Here is a 24,182-nt window from a genome sequence, read left to right on the forward strand (position 1 = left end):
GTAAGACCAATTAGGAGCAGCCACTAGACACACTGGGAGGATGGGCCCCACTGACTGGCCTCAATTGGATCAGTGACTCTGTTTTATGAACTGGGTCTCTGGGGAAGATTTAAACAAAGGAATTCCCCCACATAAGAGGGATGGGAGACTGTTGCAAGCCACGGGCCTGGTGCACTCCCTGTGAGTGGTCCCAGGTATGTGTCCCAGGCAAGTGGTACCCCTAGTCCTGGAGACTGGAGACCTCCCCGCCCCAGGTGTGGCCCTTGTACAAAGCCCAAACCAATTCACCTTCTGGGTGGTCAGGATACCCTGGTTGCTCTCGGGGTCAGTAGTGATGGTAAAATGGTCCCCGTTGTCACCTCCCACGATGCGGTAGGTGGCACGCCATGCTGGTGAGTTAGGGGCGTCCAGATCAGTCACTGTCAGCCTCTGCACCTCGTGGCTCACTGTGTTCTCAGGCACACGGGCCTCATACTGTCAACATGGAAAACACAACACTGTCAGAGCAGAGAAGCTGACTCCTCCGAGAGGCGGCCCTCCTCTCTTCACCCGCTGTGAGTCCTCCACCCAACTCCAGGGGAGCCCCATGCTGCTCACCCTTTCTGGGACATGCACAGATGCAGAATGCCCCAGGAGTCAACTTCACAGCTTGCTAGGACAGACACACCACAGTGACCCTGGGCCTGCTTTCCCTACATCCCACAGCCTGATGATCCCAGAATCTCAGCCATCCGGGTGCCCAAGCCCCCAGGGAGAGTAGTCACCTGTATCTAGCTGAGATCAGAAAGGCACAAGGAAGGTGGCAAGAAGGGCTAGGTGTCTGATTGCTCTGGGGCACTGACCAGGGACTTTTTTGGAAATTTAGAACAGATGGCCGTGATGGGGAAATCAGCTATTCAGAACAAATTTCACCAGGCCTGAACAGTATTTAGCAGCCCAAGTTACCTAATGATGGAAGCGGGTGGGTATCATCTTGACTGGCACTGAGTCCTCTGTCCTGTCAAGTGACAGGCATTCACCGGGGGTAGGTGGGCAGATGTAGGTGTGAGTCAAGTTAGGAATTTCCATATCAACAAAGATTTTCATATTGAGCACTTAGGTACCAGGGATTATGCTAAGAACTCTACATAGATTATTTCATTTAAAACTCAGAACAATGCAGCAGGTATTAACACTGTCTCCATTTCACAGACTAGGAAATAGGGCACAGAGAGGTTAGGTGCTTCCCCTCAGGTCACACAGCTTACAAGTGCTGGGGCTGGGACTTGAAGCAATGCAGGCTGATTTTGGAAGTTTCATCAGAAAGGAGAAACTTAGCTCCTCATCATCTGACAAGGAAAGAATGAATGGAGGAAAGGGTGTTACCTTCTGGGGATCAAACACGGGAGCATTGTCGTTGGCATCGAGGATTTCCACTATGGCCATAGCCGTGGTGCTGGAGCCGTCCCCATCCATGTCTGTGGCATGGATGGTCAGTGTGTACTCGGGGACTCTCTGGGGAGAAAAGGAGAGCGGGAGTGGAAGCCGCTGAAAGCAGGGCACAGCCTTGAGTGTACGTGGAGGGAGGAGAATGTTTCTCCTTTCCAGTGTTCACCTGATCCCTTGCTCACACACTGCAGGGAAGACCAGGAGCCAAGGGTGGAGGGAGAGGGGAACTGTGGATCCAAACGGTTCTCCTGGGCCAGTCAGTCGTGGGGTGAAGCCTGGGCACTGCCTCCTGACTCAGGGCGGATCCAGAAGGGGAGCTCTGAGCAGGAGTTTGGCAAAAGTATGAATTAGGGAACTCTAGTACCTATGGAGCTAACTGCTTTGTGGTACACGTGGGACAAATCTGGGCAATGTGCATGCTAAGTGAGCCATTCCAAGAGGAAATGAGAAAACCTACGGAAAATATCAAATGTCTGTGTTTCACAGCTGCCTCCTCAGCCTTAATGAGATGGCTTGGCAGAGCGCCAACAGTCCAAGGGTGCTGTGGGACATCGATACAGCACCTGGCCGCAGCCCTTCCTGGCCGACTTGGGCTCTGGGGCAGGGGCTTCTGCTCTGAGTGTCAGGGCCTGGCCTGGGCAGGCAGCCCCTTCCTGAAGGGCCACTCACTTCCCGGTCCAGGCCACTGGAGATGACGCTGATGGTACCCGTGCTCCGGTGGACTGTGAACATGAGGTCATTCGGGTCCTTTGGCTCTTGACTGTGGATGGAGTAAGCAACCACACCATTGTAGGTGTTAACGGCGTCGTCCTCATCCGTGGCTGTCACCTGCATCACGGAAGTGCCTGGGGGGGAAGAAGGGCTGATGAGTGAGCACCCTGCCCTCCCAGTGCCAACTTTAGCCTCACCCACTTCTGGAACCCTAAGAGGTTCCACCCTGCACGTCAGTTTGGACCCACCTTCCCCTCTCATCAGAGACTGTTAGTTGCTGCCCACTTCCCATTCTCCCTACTTCCTTAGAAACATAATCCTCATAATCACTCTAGGTTGGGCACAGGCCCACCAGGAACCAAGGCCATTTCCCACCTCAGGTAGCTGTGGCCATGAGACTGAATTGTGACAAATGGGATAAATACCTTCAGGGAAAGCATTTTTCTGAATTAAGGGGCTTACTCTTCCCACCCGTTCCCTCCTTCCAGAAGTAATGGCTGGAGCTCCAGCAGTATTCATGAGGTGATCTTGGGAACGAAGCCAAAATAGCAAAGCAATGAGACAGACAGAGCCTAGGTCTCCCACACTTTAAAGCACCATTTCAACCTGGCCTGACCACGTCTAGGCTTCTGGAATACAGGGGGAAGAGGCTCCATCTTGCTGAAGGTAGTTTTTCTTTTAAAAATGTCTACTGCAGCCTCACCAATTCACATTTCTCTGTAATTTTCTACAACTCAAAGGAAGAGGAGTCCTCCCCAGTAGCACCTGTCTGTGAGGTCATTAATGTGTAGCTATTTCTCTAGTCTTTTGCCCCAATTAATTTTCTCTCTTTTCTTTTTTTTTAGCTGCACACATGGCATGCAGGATTTTAGTTCCCCAACCAGGGATTGAACCCACGCCTCCTATATTGAAAGCACAGAGTTTTAACTGCTGGACCATCAGGAAAGTCCCTACTCTAGGATCATTCTTATTCAGGGATTTTGGGATGGAGTGGGGAAATATGGATTTTTAAGAGGATCCCAGGTGATCCGATGTACAGCCTAGGAAACTGCATGTGAAGGGCTCTTCCAGACTTTAAGAGTCTGGCTGACCTCCAGACGGTTCCAGTTGACCCAAGGCGAGATCTGGGCCCAGGAGACCTCTATAGCTCCTCACCTCCCCAGTCTCCTTACCAGGTAGCACCCCTTCCAAGACGCTCCCTCTGAAGACATCCTGGGTGAACTTGGGCTTGTGGTCATTCTGGTCTGTTACAATGATGGAGATGTTCATGGGATCTTCCACAGAGGCGCCGTTCTCTGATACAGCATGGCCAAAGAGCTGTGGGGGCACAGGTCTGTGGTCAGTCTGGCACTCCCCTCCCCAACAGGTTCTGGGGCCCTGCTGGATGCTAAAGGTTACTTGCCTCATACTTGGCAATCTTCTCCCGGTCCAGTGGCTTATTCAGCAACAACCAGCCTGTTTCCTTCTCTATAGCAAAGATACCCTCTGGTGGGCTGTCTGCCCCAGGCCCCGTGATGCTGTAGAAAATCTTGGTGCCTCTGTCCTTATTAGATTTGAGCTGGAAGCAAAAGAAAATGGCAGCTGAAAAAATGATAACGATCTCACAATTGTAGCAAAGAACCCTCTATGGAGAGGGGTGGAGAGGCATTGCCTGATCAGAAATTGCTCCCATCACAGAGGCTTTCCTTCTGGAGGCCCCAGGGCTTAGCAGCAAGAAACCTCACACTCAGGCCTTTGAATGAGGGTCCCTGCAGCCACCAAGCCTCCCGGGGGGAAGGCACAGCCATACCTGATTCAGCCTCTGGGGGAAAGGACCCTTGCCATTCTCAGGCACAGATATTGGCGGGACCACCCATTCTCTCTTGCGCCTTCGTAAGACAGGTGCGGGTGGGGAGATCTTCAGTGCTTTCCTTTCCTGCAGGGAGAGAAGATGCCTTAACCCAGGTGTGCAAACACACCTGGAACATACCTATCGTCCTCTCACCTATAGGAGCTCAGGATGAGGAGAGAGGCCAGAGGCCTAGATGGGTTTTTTGCAGAAGAAAACTTGGAAATAATCCAAGTGTTCACTTACAGAGAAGGCCCAATTAAATATACTGTAATATATCCATCTAGTGAAAACCGTATACAGCTCGAAAAATGAGGATGAGGAAGGTCTCTCTGTGCTGATATGGAAAGATCTTTGATATACACTTAAATGAAAAATAACACAGTATAGAACAGATTAATATATTAACAGTTTAGTGCTCTATTTAACAAACATTTATATAGGGCTTAATATGTGCTAGGCATTGTTCCATCTTTTGTGTAAAAGGGTAGGGAAATAAGGCATATATTCATATCTGCCTTTACACAGTTTGGGGGATACTAGAGAAACCAATAATGGTGGTTACTGGTGAGAAGGTGAGAGGCCTTGTATTTTTTTTTTTTTTGCTCACTTATTTATTGTATAAAATATTTTAAAAATTTTATTTTATATTGGATTATAATTGATTTACAATGTTCAGTTCTACCAATGTATTTTTTTAGTTTATTTTTTTATTGAAGTACAGTTGAATTACAATGTTGCCTTAATTACTGCTGTACAGCAAAGAGACGTAGTTGTACATACACATACTGATGTATTTTAGTGCAAAAAGAAAGTGAAGCCATGTAAATGTTATTTTTTTCATAAAAAAGAGGAGGGAAAAGTCTGTTTTATATCTACATATATAATATACATAAATATATTTAATATAAATATAGAACAAATACATAAATCAATTCTAGAAGGAAAGAAACCGGTAACAGGGTAACCTGTGTATTCTGTTAGAGGGGTGAAGGCATTAGGCAGATGAGGAGACACAAGGGGAAGTTATGTGTTCTATAACTTCAATATTTAAAATTTTGGAACCATGTGGATATATTAGCTGTTCAAAGAATTAAAAGAAACAAAGAAATGTGGCCCAGAGCTTCAGGTCCCTCTTCCCAGAAAGTGAAAGTGAAGTCATTCAGTCGTGTCCAACTCTTTGGGACCCCATGGCTCCTCTGTCCGTGGGATTCTCCAGGCAAGAATACTGGAGTGGGTTGCTATTTCCTTCTCCAGGGGATCTTCCCAACCCAGGGATCGAACCCAGGTCTCCTGCACTGCAGGCACATGCTTTACCCGCTGAGCCACCAGGGAAGCCTATCTTCCCAGAGGGTCTTGGGATTGACAGTCCCATGTTGGGGTCGCCTTCACTTGTGGTTTACCCTCAGGATGTGGGAAAGACAAAAAGGGAGATGGGACAGGGAATTCCAGGGAGGAAGAGCACTGAACCATTACTCACAGGGCAGCTCTCAGCCCCACAGGCCTGACTCTGGCATCCCCTACTGGGCAGCAACAAGCACTGCCCTGCTTAGATGGTTGCCCACGCTCAGAGCTATGGGCAACTGACGGCTAACCCTGTGTGCTCTGCAGGGGTAATGTGGCTCCCGACAGCCACGGCAGCCTCGGACTCCTGGCCAGCAGCAAGCTGGGTGTGCATGGAGAACGTTTTCCTTCTGTCCTGCAGGTGCACACGGTGTTTTACCTGGACTGTTTCATCGTTCAGAACAATGAAGTCATCGTCAGTCAGCAGGGCCGACTCTTGCCCAGGGCAGTCTGTGAAGACCACTGTGGGGAAAGGAGGAAAAGAATATTAGGAAGGAGGGGGCTTCTGGAAGCTACCCCATGAGAACCAAGACCTGACAACAGCCCCCTGAATGGATCAAGGGCTGTTCTAGGCCACTGCAGAAGGAGACTTGACTGACTTCATCTGACCAGCTGTGTGACCAAATATGAGTTTCAGATGGGCTCCCAAGTTTGGTCTTGAGAAGGAGGACCACTTCAAGGTTTGTGGGACAAAGAACCAAGACCACAGACATTCAGGAACATGAGACCCATGGAGTCTCACGAGACCCAGAGCTGAGCCAGGGTCACAGCTGGAGGCAGAAGAGTTGACGCATTTCTGAAGGCTACATGTCTCCCTACATGCCGTATGCACCCTGCTATGCAGTCACCCACACAGATCATTCTGATAACCTTTGGCTGTTTCAACTTGTCATGATCTTTCTGAATTCTCCCTGCTTGGCCACCCTTTAAATAAGCAGTCTGAGTTAATAACTACCATTCGCTAAGCTGGAGACTGGGTCCATTTCATCTTTACAACTATGCTACCAAGGTAGGCATTACCCCTTTTCAAAGAAGAGACAACTGAGGTTCAGAAGGCTGACCCCAAGGCATATACTAGAGAGTATTCACAGCCAGTATTCTTATCCACCCTTCCCTGTGGACAAGCATGTAATTAGGAAACCTGCCAGGGGGTACCTCTGGGCCTGTCAGCACCATGCTCTGACTCAGGGGTTCCCTTATGTTGGACTATGTCGGTTTCCTAGGTGGCAGCACTACAAGGCCCACAGGGAGAGGACTGTGCCATGAAAAGGTCAGGGTGAGGTCTCCCAAGTGTTCTAGTTTGAAAAATTGTCCTTTAGTTTCAGATGATGATGATAATTGTTTTAAAAACCCTTCCCTAAAGAAAGAATAATAGATGAGAGACTGTAAACTACACAAGTAATGTGAACATCATAGCAATATATAAGAATATAACATAAAAAATAGAATTCCAAATAATATTCTGCTATATAATGAATTCCTAATCTCAAGAACAACAAAAAATATATAACCCAGTCTAAAAAGAAAAAGACAAAGGAGGTGAAAAGACATTTTTTCAAATAAGGTATACAACTGGCCAGTAAGCACATGAAAAGATGCTCAATACCTCTATCATTTGGGAAATACAAGAGCTTCCCTCATAATTCAGTTGGTAAAGAATCTGCCTGCAATGCAGGAGACCCTGGTTCAATTCCTGGGTCGGGAAGATCTGCTGCAGAAGGGATAAGCTACCCACTCCAGTATTTTGGGGCTTCCCTTGTGCCTCAGCTGGTAAAGAATCCGCCGCAATGTGGGAGACCTGGGTTCGATCCCTGGGATGGGAAGATTTCCTGGAGAAGGGAAAGGCTACTCACTCCAGTAATCAAAATTACAGTGAGATACCACTTCAAACCTATTAGGGAGGCAAAAAAAAGGTAAATAAGATATAAAGACAGATGAAGTCTTCTGCATTGGAAATATGAAATGCTGCAGCCACTGTGAAAAAGTTTGGTGGCTCAAAAAGTAAACATAAAATTACCATATGATCCAGCAATTCTACTTCTTGGTTTACACCCTAAAGAGCTGAAAGTAGGAACTCAGACAGACACTTATATATGTATTTTCATAGTATCCCTATTCACTTCCCTGGTAGCTCACAGGGTAAAGCGTCTGCCTGCAATGCAGGAGACCTAGGTTCGATCCCTGGGTCGGGAAAATCCCCTGGAGAAGGAAATGGCAACCCACTCCAGTATTCTTGCCTGGAGAATCCCATGGATGGAGGAGCCTGGTGGACCACAGTCCACAGGGTCGCAAAGAGTCGGACATGACTGAGCAACCTCACTTTCTTTCATTTTCTATTTACAATAGCCAAAAGATGGAAACAACACAAGTGTCCATGAAGATCTAATAAACAAACACAATGTGGTCTAAACATACAATGAATATACATACATACATGTATAAATACACATTTTTTATAAGGAATGAAGTTCTCACACATGCTATAACTTGTATGAATCTTGAAAACATTATGCCAAGTAAAATGTCATGCATGTGCGTGCATGCTCAGTCATGTCTGACTCAGAGATCTCATGGACTGTAGCCTGCCAGGCTCCTCTGTCCATGGGATTCTCCAGGGGAGAATACTGAAGTGGGTTGCCATATCCTACTGCAAGGAAACTTCCCAACCCAGGGATCGAACCTGAGCCTCCTACAGCTCCTGGATTGGCAGTCGGATTCTTTACCACTGTACTACCTGCCAGGCACAAAAGTGACTGCACTTATATGAGGTACCTAGAATCCTCAAATTAACAGTAAGTAGAACAGAAGTTACATGGGGCTGGTGGGGGGAATGGGCAGTTATTGTTTAATGGGTATGGAGCTTCTGTTTGGGATGACGACAAAGTTCTGGAGATAGACTATGGTGAAGTGATAGTTGCACAACAATTTAAATGTACTTAACGCCACTGAATTGCTTACGTTAAAAGAGTTAAAATGGTCGATTTTATGTTATGGATATTTTTACCTCAATAAAAAAGAAAAGAAGCAATCTGAAGTAGGAATGCAAGATGGGATAGTCACTTTGGAAAACTGCTGGGGAGCATTTACTGCAACTAAATATACATGCTCCCCAAGACCCAGTAATTGTACTTTGAGGTATAGATACAACAAAGATCCACTCACTCAAAGACAAGTATAATAATATTGAGAGCAGCATTATTTATCATAGGTAAAGACTGGAAACAGCTTCAATGTCCATCAAGGTAGAATGAAGAGAAATGTGGTGGAATATTCACATGATGAAATAAATCAATTAGAAGGACATATGACAACATGAATGAATCTCACAAACATGGTTAAGTGATAGAGTCAGATACAGAAGGACATATGATTCCATCAACATGAGGTTCAAAAGCAGGTAAAACTGGGTGAAAGAACTTAAGACACTGGCCATCTTTCAGGGAGAGGAGTTGTAAACGGAAGGGGGAGGAAAATGGTCTTTAAAGCATACAGATCTGACTTCAGCACCCCAGAGCCCCAGACCTCATACACAAGGCAGGCTCCTTCATGGGAAAGCTGGGATGTGCCCATGAGAAAGAGATTACTTAGAAACCAGCTCTGCCTCCTTGAAGACATCCCCACTGAGAAGTCCTGGGCTGTGACAACATGCTCGGCTAGCGAGAGGAGGGGAAAGAGAGATCTAGGCCCGAGTCAGCTCCGAAGGGCCCCAAGCACAGGGAGATCCCCATGGGGGAGCCTGCCAAATTTATTTATTTGACTATGCTGAGTCTAAGTTGTGGCATGTGGGATCTTCCTTGTGGCGTGCAGGATCCTCAGTTGCAGCATGCAAACTCTTAGTTGTGGCATGCAGGATCTAGTTCCCTGACCATGGATTGAATCCAGGGCCCCCCGCATTGGGAGTGCAAAGTCTTAGCCACTTGACCACGAGGAAAATCCCTACAGTGAGAGTTTTTAAATTATCTAGAGAAGTTCTTATGCTGTGAAAATATAGTATGCAGAATGTAAAACTGCACATATAGTATATGTAATTCTGCACAGGGGAAAAAAAAAAAAAAATACGGGAAGGAAATGAAGCTTTCCAATGGCTGGAGTTACCAGCATTTTTACCTATTTTTCTCTATCTATTTTTCTCTAGGTCAAAGTTTTCTCCTAACATGATTGTGTCCCCACCCTCTCAAATTCATATGTTGAAGTCCTAACCCCCAGTACTGCAGAATGTGACCATATTTGGAGAAAGGGCCTTTGAAGAGATGATTAGATTAAAATGAGGTCATGAAGGTGGGCACTAATCCAGCATGATGAGTGTTCTTTAAGAAGAGGAGGAAATTTGCAAACAAGACAGTTACAGAGAGAAGACTATGTACAGACACACGGAGAAGGCCGCCATCTACCAGCTAAGGAGAGATTCCTCAACACAAACCACCCCTGCTGGCCTGTGCTGATACTGGACTTCAAGCCTCTTGAGTTGTGAGAAAATAAATCTCTGTGTTTAAGTCCCTCAGTTCTTGTTCCTTTGTTACGGCAGCCCTAGCTGCCTAGAATACGACAGGCATCCATCGAGAGTCAGGAATCCCTCCTGTCATGAATTACTATTATTTATAGCTAAAATGTTTATACTTTCTCACTTAATCTTCACCAAACACCCTATGAAGTAGATTTTAGCACCCATTTTCTAAATAGGGAAAATGAGAGGTTAAGTGAATTCACTAAAGTTACATGGCTAGGAAATGGAAGAGCTACAAGTGGTACCTAGACCTGTCCAGATGGAGGTTTTTGTTTTTTTTTTTAACCACTACGGTTGTATTATCTTTCTGATACACCTGAGAGTATGTTTTCTCATTTCCTCCCCAGCCCCCATTACCTGCTGTCCTTCTCCATCTATTGAAATAGCAAAGATTGATTTTTAGAAGCCCAATGGGGCAATGTGATATTTGGAGAAAAGTACCAGATTTGGGGATAATAAAAGTAAATCTCTTAGAGTTGTGAGTTCTAAATGTAAAGAGCTGAAAAATAGGAAAATGCATTATGGCTGCTGCTGCTAAGTCACTTCAGTCGTGTCCGACTCTGTGCGACCCCACAGATGGCAGCCAACCAGGCTCCGTAGTCCCTGGGATTCTCCAGGCAAGAACAGTAGAGTGGGTTGCCATTTCCTTCTCCAATGCATGAAAGTGAAAAGTGAAACTGAAGTCGCTCAGTCATGTCCAACTCTTAGTGACCCCATGGACCGCAGGCCACCAGGCTCCTCCATTCACGGGATTTTCCAGGCAAGAGTACTGGAGTGGGGTGCCATTGCCTTCTCCGGCATTATGGCTGGGTCTGCTGTTAATGTTAGTAATGGAGATGAAGACCTATTCTTGTGTAGGCAGTGACTTTAACTTGCTGGGTGAGCCTGGGAAAGGCACTTGACTTCTCTGGACCCCCAGAATCAATTGTTTGCTAAAGCTTTGAGCCTAAAGCCTACCTTCCCTTGGTTTGAAAGGAGAGAAGTATGCTATTAAAGGATGTACTCAAGAATGGCAGCACCAAACACAGTTTCTCCTTGATGTAAAAAGAAGAAAAGCTTAAAGGGAATACTTCAAGTCACTAGGTGATTCAGCGCGGCTTAAAGAAGTGTTAAGGACACATGCAAAGGTTCCTCAAAACTCCAGAAGTTGGAACCATCAGTGCGTTGATACAGAATTTGAATTAACTTATTAGGAATTCAGGTTTTCTCATTTGGAAGATGAAAATTAGACTGACTTCACAGGGTCATCTTGAATACCAAGTAAGATAAAACCACAGAACACAAATGTGTAAAGCTCAGAACTTTATATGAACTCTTATACCACCAGAGAAAATGGGAGTTCAGAGGTGAGATGGCATACCAACATCATACATCTAGTGAGTGGAATTAGAGAGGTGGGAAGATGGTTTAAGAGGGAGGGGACATACGTATACCTATGGCTGATTCATGCTGATGTATGGCATCAGATCAGATCAGATCAGTCGATCAGTTGTGTCCGACTCTTTGCAACCCCATGAATTGCAGCACGCCAGGCCTCCCTGTCCATCACCAACTCCCGGAGTTCACTCAGACTCACGTCCATCGCGTCAGTGATGCCATCCAGCCGTCTCATCCTCTGTCATCCCCTTCTCCTCCTGCCCCCAATCCCTCCCAGCATCAGAGTCTTTTCCAGTGAGTCACATAAACCAACACAATATTGTAAAGCAATTACCCTCCAATTAAAAATTAATTTAAAAAATTGGTTGGTACAATTCACCAGTGGGTGGGGTGGTGGATAATTGGAACCCAGGGTGGTCATATTCTAAAATCAAGTTATTCAACACAACATTCATTCAAGAACAAGTTGAGTGTTTCCTAAGTGCCCAATATTCTAAATACTAGAGATGCATTGGGGAACACAAATATGTTTCTCCAAGTACCTTTAAGTTCTTACAGGATACTGCCTCCTGTCCAAAATCACCTTTCCACAGCTATTCTATCTACCAAACTAATCAATAATGCATTGATTGTAATAGCTAAAGTCTAGACAACCTAGATGTCCATCAACCAGAGAGTAACTCTGTATTATGATACCACCTATACAAGGACTTCCCTGGTGGCTCAGACAGTAAAGTGTCTGTCTACAATGTGGGAGAGCTGGGTTTGATCCCTGGGTCAGGAAGATCCCCTGGAGAAGGAAATGGCAACCCACTCCAGTACTATTGCCTGGAAAATCCCATGGATGGAGGAGCCTGGCGGGCTACAGTCCATGAGGTCACAAAGAGTTGGACACAACTGAGCGACTAACACTTTCACTTCCTAAGGGAAGGTCTTCAGCTAGCAGAGGGGCTGGCCAGATAAGCCTGTCAGCTTTTTCACTTAGTAAGAGACTCTCAATGAACTCTCCAATCTCCTCCTACCCAGCAGGGAGGTAATGGACTGACACTCCCATTACTCAAATGCCTCAATTCCCCAAACTCTAAGAGCTGCCAGAAACCCAGAAACCCTCTTCCTGCTGCCTACAAAATCAGCCCCCCAGGAATGTACAGCACACTTCACTACCCTGTTTGCTGGCACATTCGCATGGTTTTATGGTTCCAAACACTTGCAGCATTTTATCTGGGCTGTCCATCTGTTCTTAGAGTGGACAGTCCCAACAATCAAGGAGACGTCAGTAGTCATGTTCTCCAGGTGTATGTGCCTCCCACTCAGACTGCACATTTCAGCAGCACCAGCAGGCCTGGTCCCATCAGCTCTCACCCACATTCAGCAGGATGCAGAATACAATCAAGGGGCAGGAGTCAGGCAGGCAGGAACAAGTTTCAAAGACCCACTCTGCCCGAGACACCCAGCTAAGTGTTTTCCTATCCAAGTTCTCAAAAAATAACCCGCAAGGTGGCTGTTACCATCCTATTCGGACAACTCAGGAAACGAGAGACTGCCCTGGGGTTGAAGTGTCTCAGGAAACAGTTTCAGAGAGGAGAGCGAAGTAGATGAAGCCCCGCAACCAGGAAGCAGCAGGACCAGATTTCAAATCTGAGAGGCAGAGGCAGATGAGTAACAAAGAATATAGGATATGGGGACTTCCCCAGTGGCCCAGTGGTTAAGAATCCGCCTGCCAATGCAGGGTACACAGGTTCAATCCCTGGTCCAGGAAGATCCCACATGCCTCAGGCCAACTAGGCCCATGTGCCACAACTACTGAAGCCCACGCCCACACACCTAGAGGCTATGCTCCACAGCAAGAGAAGCCACCGCAATGAGAAGCCTGCGCACCGCAACCAGAGAAAGTCAGTGCAGCACTGAAGACCCAGTGCAGCCAATTAATAAATAAATAATATGGGGTTTAGAGGCCAAAAGACGTGGTTCACATCCAATATTATGTGAACACACAGAAGCTGTTTTCTCATCTGGAAAATGGGAATAATACCTAGCTCATAAGATTATTGGGAGAAATAAGTGGCATAATGTTCACACAGCAATGAGCAATATGTCTGGACCAGAGTCAGCCCTCAATAAAAGGGACCTTTAGGTCGCTCACAACTAACCAGGGTTTCTGACTCCACGTCTAGGCCTCTCTCTGCACCATAGAGAAACCATCTCTCAAAGCAGGCATGGGGTTAGCTACAGCCATGTAGCTTTACCCGAAGGCGGAAACATCGAGAGGAGAAAGGAACACACAGGACCAAAGAGCGTCACAGGGTGGTGGCTCAGTCCGCACTTGGAGAGGACTGTTCTGTAGGGGGTACTCCAGGGTTTACTGGGAGAGGTGGAAGATGGCGCTCTCACAGTCAAGCTGACCCGCCCAGGGAAACTTGCTGAGGCACCTGTAGAAACATGAGCAGTTTTCTCCACAAGCCGTGAGTCACACAGAGGCTGGTAAACGATAAGCCCCGGGGCAGATCATTACAACTTCCTCCCAGATGCTTCCTGGCACTGCTGGCTTGTATCACTGGTTTCAAAATGAAATTGATCTGAAACCAGGTCTCATCATTACTCATCCCCCTTCTCCCCTTCCTTCTAACAGCTAGTGAAGTAAGCTGATTCCCGTTCCTGATTGAAGTCTATCTCCACAAGCCACGAATCTTGGCCTAGTCATGGAGGCGTGAATGGGCTTGTGGCAAACTGTTTCTGGGGCAAGTTGGTGAGCACTGATGAGCACATGGGGCAACAGTTTAGATTGTAAGGCCGAAAAACAAGAGATCTAAACATAGCTCTTACTTCCACACCCACATAGGACCTTAAAGTCATTTGACTGCTTTAAACTCTGTTTCTCCCGCAGAGATTCTGAATCATAAAGTCTATGAATCTGATGAAGAGGTAGGCATCTGTACCAATATAAATTGATAGGTTTCAGCACTGAGTCTAAATACACAGCACCAGGGACTTCCCTGGTGGTCAGTGGTTAAGACTCCAGGCGCCAAATGCAGGGGGCCTGGGTTTGATCGTTGGTTAGGGAACCAGATCCCAAATGCCCCAACTAAGAGTACACATGCAGCAATGAAGACCCAGTGCAGCCAAATAAACAAATATTAAAAAAAAAAAAAAAACACAACACATGCAATTCCTAGAATACTGTTGAGGGAGTTAGTAACTTGAGGCTACTTCTAGAGAAAAAAAAAACTTTTTTTTTTTTTAGATTAGAGCTCTAGTATATCTGCTAGATAGAAACATTCAGTGGAACCAGGAGTCCCTGGCCTGTGCTCAAAGCTCCTCTCTAAAGATCATACTGCCAAGCATGGCCTCAGATCCTGAGCTGGAAGCACTGTAAAACCTGGTCAAGACGGGTTGAGTCCCTGGGGTACTAGAGCCATTGAAAGAAGAAAGCTTTTGCTTCTTAAATAGACTTCTAAGAATTAATGGATACTAAACTGAGAACTCATTCCAGGCCTGCTTTTAGGTTGGAATTGAGTCAGTTCAGTTCAGTCGCTCAGTCGTGTCCGACTCTTTGCGACCCCGTGAATTGCAGCACGCTAGGCCTCCCTGTCCATCACTAACTCCCGGAGTTCACTCAGACTCATGTCCATCGAGTCAGTGATGCCATCCAGCCATCTCATCCTCTGTCGTCCCCTTCTCCTCCTGCCCCCAATCCCTCCCAGCATCAGAGTCTTTTCCAATGAGTCAACTCTTCGCATGAAGTGGCCAAAGTACTGGAGTTTCAGCTTTAGCATCATTCCTTCCAAAGAAATCCCAGGGCTGATCTCCTTCAGAATGGGACTGGTCGTATCTCCTTGCAGTCCAAGGGACTCTCAAGAGTCTTCTCCAACACCACAGTTCAAAAGCATCAATTCTTCAGCACTCAGCCTTCTTTACAGTCCAATCTCACATCCATACATGACCACTGGTAAAACCATAGCCTTGACTAGATGAACCTTTGTTGGCAAAGTAATGTCTCTGCTTTTTAATATGCTATCTAGGTTGGTCATAACTTTCCTTTCAAGGAGTAAGCATCTTTTAATTTCATGGCTGCAGTCACCAACTGCAGTGATTTTGGAGCCCCCCAAAATAAAGTCTGACACTGTTTCCCTATCTATTTCCCATGAAGTGATGGGACCAGATGCCATGATCTTTGTTTTCTGAATGTTGAGCTTTAAGCCAACTTTTTCACTCTCCTCTTTCACTTTCATCAAGAGGCTTTTGAGTTCCTCTTCACTTTCTGCCATAAGGGTGGTGTCTTCTGCATATCTGAGGTTATTGACATTTCTCCCGGCAATCTTGATTCCAGCTTGTGCTTCTTCCAGTCCAGTGTTTCTCATGATGTACTCTGCATATAAGTTAAATAAGCAGGGGGACAATATACAGCCTTGACGAAGTCCTTTTCGTATTTGGAACCAGTCTGTTGTCCCATGTCCAGTTCTAACTGTTGCTTCCTGACCTGCATACAAATTTCTCAAGAGGCAGATCAGGCAGTCTGGTATTCCCATCTCTTTCAGAATTTTCCACAGTGTATTGTGATCCACACAGTCAAAGGCTTTGGCATAGTCAATAAAGCAGAAATAGATGTTTTTCTCGAACTCTCTTGCTTTTTCCATGATCCAGCGGATGTTGGCAATTTATCTCTGGTTCCTCTGCCTTTTCTAAAACCAGCTTGAACATCAGGAAGTTCACGGTTCACATATTGCTGAAGCCTGGCTTGGAGAATTTTGAGCATTACTTTACTAGTGTGTGAGATGAGTGCAACTGTGCAGTAGTTTGAGCATTCTTTGGCATTGCCTTTCTTTGGGATTGGAATGAAAACTGACCTTTTCCAGTCCTGTAGCCACTGCTGAGTTTTCCAAATTTGCTGGCATATTGAGTGCAACACTTTCACAGCATCATCTTTCAGGATTGGAATAGCTCGACTGGAATTCCATCACCTCCACTAGCTTTGTTCGTAGTGATGCTTTCTAAGGGCCACTTGACTTCACATTCCAGGATGTCTGGCTCTAGGTCAGTGATCACACCATCGTGATTATCTGGGTCATGAAGATCTTTTTTGTACAGTTCTTCTGTGTATTCTTGCCAGCTCTTCTTAATATCTTATGCTTCTATTAGGTCCATACCATTTCTGTCCTTTATCGAGCCCATCTTTGCATGAAATGTTCCCTTGGTATCTCTAATTTTCTTGAAGAGATCTCTAGTCTTTCCCATCGTGTTGTTTTCCTCTATTTCTTTGCATTGATCACTGAAGAAGGCTTTCTTTTCTTTTCTTGCTATTCTTTGGGACTCTGCATTCAGATGCTTATATCTTTCCTTTTCTCCTTTGCTTTTCACTTCTCTTCTTTTCACAGCTATTTGTAAGACCTCCCCAGACAGCCACACCTCCAAACTCTCAAGGGCACACCCTTGAAAGTCAGAAGCTTGTCTTCTCAGCCATGACACAGAGGTTTTATTTAGTCCCAATGTCCAACCTTATTGGATGTTATGGCAAAATAAAACCATCCATCATTCTGGGGTAAATGTCCTTCAAATGATCAATCTTGGACAGTTTCCCTACTGATATTTGGACATCTTGATGAGAAGGAAAGAATAATGCCAGTTTAAAAGTGTTACAGCCAAAAGGCAACTTGTTGGGGAATGGGGGAGATACTGTCAAAGATGTTTCCATTCTAGTTTGCTTTAGGGACACCTCTAGTTTATAAAGCAAACAAATTTATCCTTGTAGCTATCACTATCTTTTGTTAAGGGATTAGGATAAAAAGGTGAGAGGGAAAGTGTATGGAATTGCCTTCAGAAGAAGATTCTGGCATTTTCCTGAGTAAAATCATACATAGAAAATAGTTCACTTACTAAGAAATACAAAGTAAAAGGACACGTGTTGTGAAATACTTGGGGAATGGATGCTGCTAAATATTGTTAGAGCGTTAGAGGAATGTAAATTGGCAGAAACTTTTTGGCAATTAAGCCTTAACGAAATCCTCTGATCAAGGAATTGTGCCAGGAAATCAACCAAGATGTGACAAAACCATACCTGCACCGATGTTCATTGACTATTGCTTAGTGTTTAAAAAGTCTCAACAACTTAACATTCAACAGAATACTTAAGTATGTGTGCTACAGTAGCTCAAACGTCTCATCTACAGCCTTCAATGTTGTAAAAAATATCAATGAAAAACAATGGTCTGCTCAGGGGAAAAAAACACGTCATAAAAACAGCCATTTATAGCTTATAGCCTGAGCCTGACAATTATAACATAAAATATTAATATTTTTATACTTGTAAAAAAAAAAAAAACTGGTGGGGGTGGAGCTGAGTCTTGGCTGCCGGGAAGGCAGACTAGTTCTTTCCACAACCAACGACTTTCCAAGCCAAAGAAGTCCAAGATGGAGGAGCGTGAGCAGAATCTGATCTGAGGAGGCCAATAGGCAGAGGCCAAGAGGCATGCTGGGTGGCAGGGGTAGGACAAGGGGAGCCCGTGGGGCAGGCTGGGAGCCCAAGGGGCTGTCCCATGGTATGGTGGAAGATGAAGCATCCCAAGTGTCCTGCCATAGCTGTTTGGCGTTCTCAGAGGAGCCAAACTTTGATTCCCAAATGCTGAGAGCAGCACAAGAGGACCCGCTGCCTTGGATGTGTTCATGATGACCCATCACCACTAGATCACCACCGTGGGGAATGCTAAAGAGTCAACCACAGAGCTAGAGCTGAAGTATTTGATGAAAGGCATTCTCAAATGCCTGTTGGTACAAGGAATGGCTTTACAAAGCCCTTCTCTGATTCACAGAAGTAGAAAATGAAGCTGGATTGTTGAGAAAGGAGGGCCAGCTGTGGAGCGATAAAGCAATGGGACTCCTCTCCCTCAGATATCCTCAAGGAAGACTTGGTTAGGAAAATGGATGTGGAAGATCTATTGAAAATGTTCGTTTGAAATGACTAAAGTCCTTAATGGGTGGTAGGCCTCCATTCTGCTCATCTTCCAGTTTTTTCACAGTAAATATGTTTTGCAATCAGAAAGAGATGTGATTTTGCCCATCTCTGCCTAGTAAAGTTATATGGCAACTCCCTGTTGTTGAGGAGGAAGCAATTCTTTCTATGAAAAGTTTTGCCTCTCTGCACAAAGCTCTTTGGAAAGACCTAAATAATGTTACTCAGGTTCTTCTCACCCATGGGACTGGATCCTCCCTTGTACTCTCCAGAGAGAAACCCAAGCTGAGTTGTACTCCACAGCACTCTGGGAGTTCCAGAGACAGTTGACTCAAAGCTCAGTGTTAGCGTGCTGTCAGTGATCCTCACCTGAAGAATGAGAGCAGAGATCTGGAGATTGACCTGGGACCTCTGGGATATCAATCAAGGGTCTGGTGGGCAAAAGTGCTGCACATTGGCCCTGCAGCCTGGGCAGGTCAATTCATATTTAAGCTGTTAACAGTAAGCTCTCAACAAATTATTTTTAGTCTCTAAAATGGGAACACACATACACATACATACCCAGGCTCTGGTTAGAGCCCAATAAAATGCACTGTGCTTTTCAAAGCACAATTAAGTATTCAAAACTAGTGACAGTGATTTAAAAAGCAAAACAAACAAACAAAAAAAAACCAAGAAGGTAAAGGTCATGTGAAATACTGAAGTAAGCAGAAAATTAAGGGAAAAAAATGGATCAACTGCCATTAAGACAAGCATTGGAAGTTAAATTCAAATTGCCATGCTTTCAGAAATTCCCTGGCAGTCCAGTGGTTAGGACTTGGCACTGTCACTGCCGGTGGCCCAGGTTCAGTCCCTGGTCAGAGAACTAAGATCCTTGCAAGCCAAGGGGCCAAAGGAGGTTGGGGGTGGGGGGAGCCACACTTCCATTCACATCTCACAAATCTGTCCCTTTCTTTTATATTCTCTCTAAAAGAGATACACCTAGCTCTTTACAACGGTCTTCATGATATCACATAACAATGGTTCCCAAACACAACTGATAAAATTACCTAGAGAACTTTAAAAAAAAAACATTCAGATTCCCTGCTTCCAGCCCACCCATCACTTCCACTGATCAGTTTCTGGAGGTGGATCCAGGGAAGACAGTTTGTTGGTTTTTTAAAGTTCCTGATTCTCACCTTTACTTCTTGTAAGGTAAATTGGTATAGATTTTTGAGGGTGCTTCAGAGTATGTATTAAAATTTCAAATGTCCAGATCCTTCTTCTGACCAACATATATACCTGTCTTTTCAATATGTCCCCCCTGATGCTTTAAAGGCATAATCCATAATATTAAAATCATTATGTCAAAAAGCAAATTCATGATCTTCTTTGCTCTTGGCCTAAATCTGGTCCTTTTCCAGTCTCCCAGGGAAGGGCACAGTGTGTACTCAGCTATACAAACCCAAAATCTGGGCCTCAGAAGCAGCCCAAGGTCTGTGTCTAGAGTACCCGAATTCAAATGTTGGTTTCAGTGACAAGACTCTGAGCAATATGTTTCCATTGTCTGTAAGGTGGGAAGGATGCCAGTAATACCTACTTCAGGTAAAGGAGTTACTATTTAGCATAGTGCGTAGCCTACGGTTATCTAGCATCCTTTTCTTTGACCATTTCTCCCTCAGACTTTTCTTGCCAGTCAATCGCCAAGACTCATGTCTCTCCATCTCTCCTTCCCCCAGCTTAGTATTTACTACATCATTTTTAGCCTAAATGAATACAGTATTCTCCATTTTAATAAAGGAGGACCTTTTAAAAATTCTATAGATGATACATTTGAGAGGATAAGATCACTTTCTGTTTTGAAACTTATCAGTGATGTGCCACTCTTCTCAGGATAAAAACCAAAATCTCTAGTGTGCCCAGTCCCTATCCACACTGTCTAGCTACAGTGGCCCTCTTAAGTGCATCGTAACCCCTTACCACAGGGCATCTGCACACCTGCTCCTTCAGTGTCTCCTACATTCCCATTCCAATGCTACCCAGTTACCTCCCAACATCTTCCAGATCCAAATTCAAAAATTACTTTCTTAGGAAAACTTTCCCTCAACCCTCCCAAAGTAGGTCAGTTTCCCCTGTTAAAAACTCTCCTGTGCTCAGTCTTGTCCAACTCTTTACAGCTCCAAGGACTGTAGCCCACCAGACTCCTCTCCATGGAATTTTCCAGCAAGAATTCTGGAGTGGGTTTCTTACTCCAGGGGATCTTCCTGATCCAGAGATAGAACCTGTGTCTCTTGCCTCTTCTGCATTGGCAGGCAGATTCTTTACCACTAGAGCCACCTGGGAAGCCCATGTAACTCTCTTCCACAGGTTTCATTACAACTTGTAATTACACGTTTACTTCTATTGCCTATCTCCCTTAACTAGTTTGTATAATACCCAAAGGCAAAGACTGTTAGAATCTGCTTATTACTAAATCTCAACACCTAGCACAGTGCCTGACACAAAGTAGGCATTTAGTAATTGTTGAATGAACTACAAAAGTCCCTTAACCCAGCAATTTTGCCTGTAGGAATGCAGTCTAAAGATACGTGTATAACAACTAGTCTAGCTGTAGCAACATGGCTATTATTACCACTGCTAACACCTAACATTTATTTATTTCATGCTTTTTTACACACTAACTCAGCCTTATGAGATCCTCATTATTACCTCTATTTTACAGATGAGGAAACTGAAGCATAGAGGTTAAGCAAATTTACCCAAGTTTCTACAGCTAGTAAGCAGACAGCCTGAACACAGGCACGGTGGCTCTGGAACTCCACACAGTTATATTTTTTGCAGACTTCAGTTGTCAAAATTTGAAATGTTGCTGGAAATACTAAAGTCTCACTTTGCATGCAAAGTTTGAAGAAATTAAAATCTCCCAAATTAAGAAAAATGTAAAAAGTGACACAATTTCAAAACAAGAGAGACCAGTGAATGATAAGCATCTAATGGTTTTAGAAAAGGCAGAGGAACAAGAGATCAAATTGCCAACATCCACTGGATCATGGAAAAAGCAAGAGAGTTCGAGAAAAACATCTATTTCTGCTTTATTGACTATGCCAAAGCCTTTGACTGGGTGGATCACTATACACTGTGGAAAATTCTGAAAGAGATGGGAATACCAGACTGCCTGATCTGCCTCTTGAGAAACCTGTATGCAGGTCAGGAAGCAACAGTTAGAACTGGACATGGAACAACAGACTGGTTCCAAATACGAAAAGGAGTACATCAAGGCTGTATATTGTCACCCTGCTTATTTAACTTATGTGCAGAGTACATCAAGAGAAACGCTGGACTGCAGGAAACACAAGCTGGAATCAAGATTGCTGGGAGAAATATCAATAACCTCAGATATGCAGATGACACCACCCTTATGGCAGAAAGTGAAGAGGAACTCAAAAGCCTCTTGATGAAAGTGAAAGAGGAGAGTGAAAAAGTTGGCTTAAAGCTCAACACTCAGAAAACGAAGATCATGGTCCCATCACTTCATGGAAAATAGATGGGGAAACAGTGGAAACAGTGTCAGACTTTATTTTGGGGGGCTCCAAAATCACTGCAGATGGTGATTGCAGCCATGAAATTAAAAGACGCTTACTCCTTGGAAGGAAAGTTATGACCAACCTAGATAGCATATTCAAAAGCAGAGACGTTACTTTGCCAACAAAGGTCCATCTAGTCAAGGCTATGGTTTTTCCAGTAGTCACGTATGGATGTGAGAGTTGGACTATAAAGAAAGCTGAGTGCCGAAGAATGGATGATTTTGAACTGTGGTGTTGGAGAAGACTCTTGAGAGTCCCTTGGACTACAAGGAGATCCAACCAGTCCATCCTAAAGGAGATCAGTCCTGGATGTTCTTTGGAAGGAATGATGCTGAAGCTGAAACTCCAGTACTTTGGCTACCTCATGCAAAGAGCTGACTCATTGGAAAAGACCCTGATGCTGGGAAAGATTGGGGGCAGGAGGAGAAGGGGACGACAGAGGATGAGATAGTTGGATGGCATCACTGACTCAATGGACATGAGTTGGGTGGGCTCTGGGAGTTGGTGATTGCCAGGGAGGCCTGGTGTGCTACAGTTCATGGGATCGAAAAGAGTTGGACACGACTGAGCAACTGAACTGAACTAAATTCCCTTATTCCACACACATACACGTCACATATGTTCATAAGAGGACATGTCTTGAATCATGGGAGTTATGAATTATTTGAGGTTTTCAAGGGTAAATCTTTAACATCAGTGCAATCACCCTATACAAGACTGTTTATTGCAGTGATATTTGGGTTTAAGGAAAAAAATCCATAAGCACCTCTTAGAAAATAAGATCAGAAATAAGTATTTTCTTTAAGAATGGAAATCAAGTTTTATTCATCAAAATGCTTGCTAACTAGATTTTGAAAACTAAAGAGAAACTTGAGGAAAAGTGCATTTCACTTTGATAAATATCACACTCTCAAGCTTTTAACATCCAAGGAAAATAATACAAGTGCTAATATATTTGATAGTTCACATCTGAGTTCTGCAATTTAAATTTTTAGAATTTTTTATTTCAAATGCTTTTGAAACATTCAGATAATTAAATCTTAAAACAATGGTTAGTGTGAAAACTCATGATTTTTAAATGTTATAGTAACCTTACTAGGCTTACTGCAAACTCTGTCTTGAAGGTATTATTCAAACATAAAAGTTTAATTTATCTGAATGGGGTCAAGAGGAACAATTTATCCAATCGTCTTTCTGCAGCAGTCTTTCCTAATAAGGTGATTCCTGAGAGTTAGATTTCTAAAAATCCAAACACCTCACAAGTTTTACGGTAACTCCCCCCTACTTCCATGTCTGCAGAAGATAAAAATAGGGGGTTAGCTAAATAAATCATGGTATATCTGGCAGGTAGAAAGACTAAGGAGCTGTCAAAAGCAAGATAGAAGTGTATTTACCAGTCTGGAAAGATGTGTGTGAGTCAGTAAGTTTAAAAAAAAAAGAAAAAGTAAGTTGTAGAATGATTGTAAGTGTGATACAGGTCCAATCCTTGTTATAAAAATTCCTGTGTGCACACCTAATTTCGTTGTCAAGAAAAAGGTCTACAAGGATTCATGTTCAACTATTAACTGTGCTTATCCTGCAGGAGCAGAACTGAGGAAGAGAAGCACTTTCACGTGTTTATTTTTTATTTGCTTCTGTTGAGATGCAGTGGAGCTCAACGGTTAAAGTTCAGGCAGCTTAGATTTGAATCCAAGTTCTGCTATCTACTATTTTCACAATCCTGGGCACGTTATTTAACCTCTCTGGCCTCAGAGGCCTCATCTGTAAAATGGGGTGGTAATAGTATCTACTTCAAGGCATGATATGGTGATTAAACAAGGTAATACATGTAAAATGCTGAGAAGCTGTACCTGTCACATAGTCCATGCTATTATTTTATTGGAAAACACTGTCTTTACAGTGAACAAATATTAATGTGAAATCCCAGACAGTGAGCCCAACTCTACACAAACTATATAAAATACTATATATGAAAGGGGGTGTGACAGAAATAGAAAGCTCCCTAGGCAATTCCAACAGTCAGCCAAGCTTGCAAACTACTGACTCAAAACCAGCTGGGTTCCAGTTGGGGAACGCAGGAGCATTCTGGAAGTGGAAAAAGACCATAAAAGACCAGAAAATAGTAGGTCTTGAAGCCCTGGTGGGAAGCCCCGGCTGAAGCTGACTCTGGGGTGAGGGCAGGGTGTGGGCCTGGCATCCTGTTCTGGCTTGTGTGCGGGGAGCCCACAAGTAGCTGTCTTCTCTCTGCCTGAAACTATAACAAGATGGGGCTCGTTGGGAGAAGGCAGGCGGCCTTAAGCAAGACACCCAGGATGGCAGCTGAGGCCTCTGGCCCTGCCCTCTATCTGACCAACCACGTCCAGGGCTAGCCATGGAGGCGCTTCCCACACAAGAGAGTTAGGGCCGCAAGGCCGAGGAGCTGGAACCAGAGCACCCGCCTGAGGCCCAGAAACCCGGTCTCCCTCGCCTGCGCCCAGACGGACG

At 44.6% G+C, this 24,182-nt stretch overlaps 1 protein-coding gene across 2 annotated transcripts in view; it reads right to left on the reverse strand.

The window, feature by feature from the left end:
* The window catches only part of CDH3 (cadherin 3, type 1, P-cadherin (placental)), a 134,533-nt gene that overhangs the window by 13,236 nt on the left and 97,115 nt on the right, over positions 1-24,182 (reverse strand). For both annotated transcript variants that reach the window (XM_010850969.1, XM_010850970.1), the window contains 7 exons: positions 5,691-5,773; positions 3,929-4,054; positions 3,542-3,697; positions 3,312-3,456; positions 2,098-2,273; positions 1,366-1,494; positions 289-474 (listed from right to left, as the gene is read on the reverse strand). In XM_010850969.1, coding sequence (XP_010849271.1) covers positions 289-474; positions 1,366-1,494; positions 2,098-2,273; positions 3,312-3,456; positions 3,542-3,697; positions 3,929-4,054; positions 5,691-5,773 — 1,001 coding nt within the window. The remainder of the gene's footprint in view (positions 1-288; positions 475-1,365; positions 1,495-2,097; positions 2,274-3,311; positions 3,457-3,541; positions 3,698-3,928; positions 4,055-5,690; positions 5,774-24,182) is intronic.

Source organism: Bison bison, unplaced genomic scaffold, assembly GCF_000754665.1.
Source record: "Bison bison bison isolate TAMUID 2011002044 unplaced genomic scaffold, Bison_UMD1.0 scf7180017864297, whole genome shotgun sequence".
Lineage (NCBI taxonomy): Eukaryota > Metazoa > Chordata > Mammalia > Artiodactyla > Bovidae > Bison > Bison bison.